This window comes from Arachis stenosperma, chromosome 8 (assembly GCF_014773155.1).
Source record: "Arachis stenosperma cultivar V10309 chromosome 8, arast.V10309.gnm1.PFL2, whole genome shotgun sequence".
In the NCBI taxonomy this organism is placed as follows: domain Eukaryota; kingdom Viridiplantae; phylum Streptophyta; class Magnoliopsida; order Fabales; family Fabaceae; genus Arachis; species Arachis stenosperma.
Window position 1 is genome coordinate 15,809,000 of NC_080384.1, and position 6,530 is coordinate 15,815,529.

Here is a 6,530-nt window from a genome sequence, read left to right on the forward strand (position 1 = left end):
CTGACAGACAAGTACTCTATTTCTTTTAAAAATTTAAACAATAAAAAAATTAGTCATGGTTATACTGGATAGTTTTTTAAAAAGAAAATCCTTTTACATGCAACATTAAAGCAATAATACTATTTATGTATGTAAGTATCTTTTCGAACCTTCTATCTAAACATAACTATTTTAAAAACTTACAATAGTCACCATCTATCATTATTCATTCATCCAATATTCAAAGTACACAATTTATTGAAGAACAGATGCTCGAATTGGTTTTTAAAAACATTTAGATAAAAAAGTTTGATCCCTGATAAATTTTTATTCTTTAAAAGTTACATGAGATAAATTTGCCTCTTTATCATTTTGAAGGAGATTAATTTATCTTATAGTAATATTTTTTAAAAACTTAATTATTTTATAATAAAATTTGTTAGAGATTTATTTATTTGATACGTATATTAAAAATTTGATTAAAAGCGACATAATGATCAATCTATTCGACGAGAATAATTTTCAAAAAATTATAAAAAGCAAGTCTTGATCTAAAATTTTTTGGAGATAAATTTATAAGCTTACTCTTTATTTAATTTGAAGGGTAATATGGTCAAGGCACGAGACATTTTATTGAGTATATAGTTTAACCGGATATGGAAGTGTCCAAATCTTTTACCAACCTAATAAAGATTTGCAAAATGTATACTTTAATAGAAATAATGAACGACAAGCTAAACTAAGAAGCAAGCAAAAAGAATAATATTAATGGATATATAAATAGTGTGGCGCAGCCCCTTGTTAGTTTGATTTGGTGCGGTAAGAGTGGAAAAATTAAAAAGACTGCACAATATGGGAAGGTCTCCATGCTGCGATGAGAGTGGCCTTAAGAAAGGTCCATGGACTCCTGAAGAAGATCAAAAGCTTGTTCACCACATTCAGAAACATGGCCATGGAAGTTGGAGAGCACTTCCTAAGTTAGCGGGTCAGCAAATTATAATTAAATCTCTTATATAAAGTTTACAATATTAATTTCTTTCACTGAATTCATCATGATGTAGTTTGTTGATTTTGTTGATGCAGGTCTTAATAGATGTGGCAAGAGCTGTAGACTTAGGTGGACTAACTATTTGAGGCCTGATATTAAGAGGGGCAAATTCTCCCAAGAAGAAGAGCAAACCATTCTCCATCTTCATTCCATTCTTGGAAACAAGTACTTTCCTAATATATACTTCCCACCATCTCAGTTACACCAATTCTTTTTCTTCTTTTATTTTTTAGTGGAGAAGAAATTCAAGGGTTTTTAGTGAGCTAGATTCTATTCTATAATATAGTTTTTGTTTCATTATTCAGGGATAAAGAAAATGGACAAAAAGACTTTTGGCAACAATTATGTTTAGATATATTTCTTTATTAAAAATATAATTATCTATGTGTTAGTTTTTAATAAGGTAAAAACTCAAGTGCAGTTAATTTCATGTAAAGTTGATAACTGAGAACTGTTAGATAAAAATTTAGTTAAATCATTTAACAGTTCTCAGCTATCAATTTCACCTAAATTTGACTCTACTTGAGTAGAAAGAATGGTTTAGTAATATAAGAGCGATATTGTTGAACAGGTGGTCAGCAATTGCGACCCATCTTCCGGGGAGAACAGACAACGAGATAAAGAATTTCTGGAACACTCATTTGAAGAAGAAGCTGATTCAGATGGGTTTTGATCCAATGACTCATCAACCAAGAACTGACCTTGTTTCTACCCTCCCATACCTCATAGCTTTGGCGAGCATGATGGACACATCATCATCAATTGATGAACATGCTCTGAGCTTACAAGCAGAGGCAATTCAAATGGCAAAGCTTCAGTACCTTCATTACTTACTCCAATCTTCCTCATCAAATTCCAACCTTGCCTTGGACCAAAACAATCCCATCAACATCACAAACATGGAACCTCCTTTCAGTTTGTTAAATGTGAAAGAGAATATTAATACTAATAATAATAATAATAATAATGGTCCTTCTTCATTTCCTCATCATCATCATCATGGGAATGGGATTCTTATTGATGATGATAGTAGCTGTCAACCACTCCACTACCACCCAAACATGCTATTATCTCACTTTTTAGACCCACCATCACAACAAGTCTCTTTCAATTCCCAATCATGTTTGAATAATATTAATGAGCAAGGTCAAGGTTCTACTACTAACTATGCAATCATAAGTCAAATGGATCACACAACAGCTGATGATAATTCCTCCTGGATTCTTCCATCTTCTTCTCCATTATCATCTATTGCTCCAAATAATAATGGACCCTCTACTACTACTAGTAACAATAATAATCCAGGAGATACAAGCAGCACCACTTCTAGCTATGGAGGAGGAGGAGGAGGAGGACCTGCTTCTTCCTCCTCTTCTTATTGGTCTGAACTCTTTCTTGTGGACCCTACTATCATGCATGAGCTACCTTAGTTTTATTTTTTATTTTCAGATTATAGTTGGCACTGTATTTGGTGTGTGTGTGTGTGTTTTTATTTTATGCCTTGTTCATCATCACATTATTGTTTCTTGCCACTTCTTTCAAATCAACACACATCTACATATATATAGGTTATATATATTATAGTATGTATAAATATATATGTATTACATGTATGCGTATTTATATAATTGATACATGTTTGGTGTACATAACTCTTGGAAAGATTAGTAGGACATAGTATATGAATGTCAATACAATTATTTTTCTCTTTAATTATCTATGTTTATTTGTAATTAAATTAATTAGATTTCTATGCATTGAATTTGAATGAAAGAGGTAACGACTCATTTTTTTTTTTTCAAAGTAATTTTATGATATAAAATCAGAATGTTTGTAACATAAAAATTATTACAACTGGCGCGCAATGCACATTGTTAATTTCCATATGAATTATATATCAACAAACATGTATAGTAGTTTCTGCAGTAAAACAGAAGCAAAATAATAAATCACGGCTAATCAAAGTTTCCACAATTCTAAAAATCGTGGCTAATGAACCAAAAGTCATGCTAAATAAAAAAAAATATTAGAAAGATAATAACATAAAATTATTTTATTTTATTTAATATTCATAATTATATATATGGTGAATGCTATCTTACCCTCTTTAAAGTAACTCAGGTTAAAATAAACACCCAATTAAAATATGACGTATCAGATAGGATAACTTATATGTTACTTTAGAAAAGGTAGGATAACATTCACCTAAAATATAATATCTATAATTATATATTATTACGTTTAAAATAATTTTTTATTTTAATAATAATTAAAAAATACAAAATAAAAAATTAATACATTAAAAAAACAAATTATGACTTCCAATAGTTCTTAAATTATAAATCCTAAACATTATTCTAAAAAAATTAAAATTCTCCTCTATAGCCACAGTAGTTTTGCGAGCTTTAACTATGATTTGTTTTTTTCCGCAGCTTAAACCCGCTTCTCTTGTAGTGAGAATGTATGGCTGCTATAAATTAAATAGAGAGAAAATAGTTAAGAATTGTTTTCTCATCCACCAACTCATCAAAGGGTGGTTTACTTAAGAATGTATATATAAACTTAGTTACTCGAATCAAGTATGGGGGATAGGAGAGGTATATCACTCTTGTAAATCATTCAAGTAAATACGTTCTTGTATCTAGGACAATGAAGTAAATATTGATATATAATTACAATAATCTGTTTGCTTTGGCCTCTTAAATATATTTGCTAATTGATCAGACGGAAGAGTATTAGAATCTTAATTAATTTATTTATTTTCCAATATAGGATAACCAAATTAAGTACTTTGCCGGTATATATTAATAGAATAATGTCAAGTAGTGTACATCAAAATCAAAATTAGCCAGAAAAATTAGTTATTAGTATAAAATACAAGTTAGAATATAAAATACATATTAAAAATGAGTTAAACAAAAAATATATATATAGTGATTAATTTTAGTATACAAGTAGTATTTTTTATATTCATATTATACTATAATACTATAATTATGTTAAAGATATAATATAAAGTATTATAAATATTTATATTTTAAAATGTATCCTCAACTTTTTTTTTTTAAATCTGATATGTGATTGTGTATAGATTTTTTATAGATTATCTTATCTTATTTTTTTTGTATTTTAGAGTAATAAGAATCAAAATTTAGATTTTTTTTTATAGTAAAGTGACAATTAGGTTATTGAGAATTTTGACTCGGACTAATTAATTAGTCTCTGAAAAAAAAGTATTAATTAGTTTTTTGCGATAACAAACAATAGACATATTATATCCTTTCATCTATAGATTGTACAAACGAAATTGAATTATCCATGTATTTTATTATTTATAATGACATATCTCATTGCTATCACATAAATATAAGAACGATGTCATTTTAGATGACAGCATTTTTTATCTTTTAAGTTTTCATAATTCTCACTAACTACTTTCTAATTACTATATACAAACCCTAATGAAACAAGTTAAGTTTCGCTCTAAAAGTTGTTATCTCTATAACGATCTTCTATAACTAGACACATTACTATAATTAATAGTACACATAAATATTATCGTTTGATTTTACACGATAAATTGACAAAATGACGTAATATAGATTAACATATTGATATATTTTTTTAAAGATTAATTAGTTTGAAATTAAAATTCTCACGAATTAAATTGTCACTTTACTATTCTTTTTATCATAAAATTCTAATATTATATTATAAAATTATTTATTTTAAAAGTTTAAAAATAAAAAAAGTATATAAATAATTTATCTCCAATAAAATATAAATTTTAGATAAAATTAGACCATGTAGATTTGTAATAACTTATTAAGCTTGAACAATATCAACGAGACCAAATCTTTTCAAATATATAAAAAAAAAAAAAAAATCATAGAAGAACATGTATATTTAAAAGGAAGGGGAGGGGGATGACTGCTGAAAAGGCAAAAGTAGCAAAACCTTTGTTTCCTTTTCTATTAAGAAGTTGACTGCTAAGGCTTGGATAAATAAATATATATAACACCCCTACACTACACAACACATTACAAAGTCTTCAACACATGTCCATTCACAAGTGGGGAGTATATATGCCTTGTCAAATGTACTTGTGCAATCCCATTGGTTGGGGTCAACATTGTCAATTGTCATGGTTGTCAAAGTAACGAAGAAAAATCCATGCATGTGGTTAGGTTTGTTCTCCTTCTTCCTTCCTCTCTCAATTTTTAAGTGTAACGGCAAACTTTTTCACCACCTAATCCTACCCATGGGTTGTGTACCACTTAAAGATTCTTATGTCACTACCACAATTTAATTATGTTTAGTTTTTAAAATGAGATTTTTAACGTCTAATAAAATAAGCGTTTTAGTCTTATAGACTTAGACCCCTGCATGCTTTTTTTATTCATGGGCTTAATTACGAAAAAAACTAAAAAATCAGTAAAATAGATTTTTTTTTAGTATTTTTAATTAGTAACTCAATTTTTTTTATTTATTAATCTAATAATATATTTTTAATTTATATTTTTAAATATTATTGACTAGTTATTAATTAAAAATAATAATTTTTTTTTAATTTTTAGTATGACTCATTAATTATTACTAACTATTTAATCATATATTCTTTGCTATATCAATAGCAGTTATGAGTATTTGATTTAATCAATCATTATTTTAAAAATATTTTAAACACCATCTACTAATAATAATGACAATGTGTGTATCCACAAGAAGTATTATATATAATTAATTCTAGGCCATTATATATGAAAGCCAATAGAAGTGACGATGTGTCCTGCGAGTATCAACATCAGTGAAGACAATTATGTAATAAACAAAAACTCATTCAAATAATAGAAATATATATTTTTAATATATTTCTTATATAAATTTTTTTTAATGACTAATAATATATCATAAAAATTCTAATGACTAATATTATATCATAAAATTATTTTTTTCAAAAATTTAAGTTAACAGAATAAGACATATAAATTATTATATCTTTAATAATATTTTGATACAGTTTTATTATATATCTAAACATTTTTGTTAATTAAATCTAATTAAACTAATCTAAACCTACAAAAATTACTCATACAACGTATGTGTGAATAATATACTTCTTTTTCTTTTTCGCATTTCTCCTTCTTTTTCGCGCATTTCTTTTTATCGTTATTTTTTTGTTTTATTGTTGTTGTGTTTTTTTTTCTCGTTTTCTTTTTAGTAGTTGCAGTCTTTTTTATTTCTTTTTTTATTTAATTTTTTCTTTTTTTTATTTTTATTTTTATTTTTACTGAGAGAATAAAAAAAATTATGAGTAAGTAAAACAAGAATAAAAAAATAAAAAAATAAAAATAAAAAAAGAAAAAAAGATGATGATTAAAAAAATATGAAATTTTGAATTGTATAAAATTTATTCAGAAAAATAACACCAAAATATTTTAATCGTGATACAAAAGATTTTTTAATTTTGACACCGAAAATTTTTAACTGTGACACAGGTTCT

The 6,530-nt window shown here is 26.4% G+C and overlaps 1 protein-coding gene across 1 annotated transcript; it reads left to right on the top strand.

Annotated features, from left to right (window-relative positions):
• The first annotated feature begins 767 nt into the window (after window positions 1–767).
• Window positions 768–2,650, top strand: LOC130944797 (transcription factor MYB93-like). The gene is made up of 3 exons (XM_057873333.1): window positions 768–964; window positions 1,063–1,192; window positions 1,599–2,650. The coding sequence occupies exons 1-3, from the start codon at window positions 832–834 to the stop codon at window positions 2,455–2,457; spliced, it is 1,122 nt and encodes a 373-aa protein (XP_057729316.1). The 5' UTR covers window positions 768–831; the 3' UTR covers window positions 2,458–2,650.
• The last annotated feature ends 3,880 nt before the right edge of the window (window positions 2,651–6,530 follow it).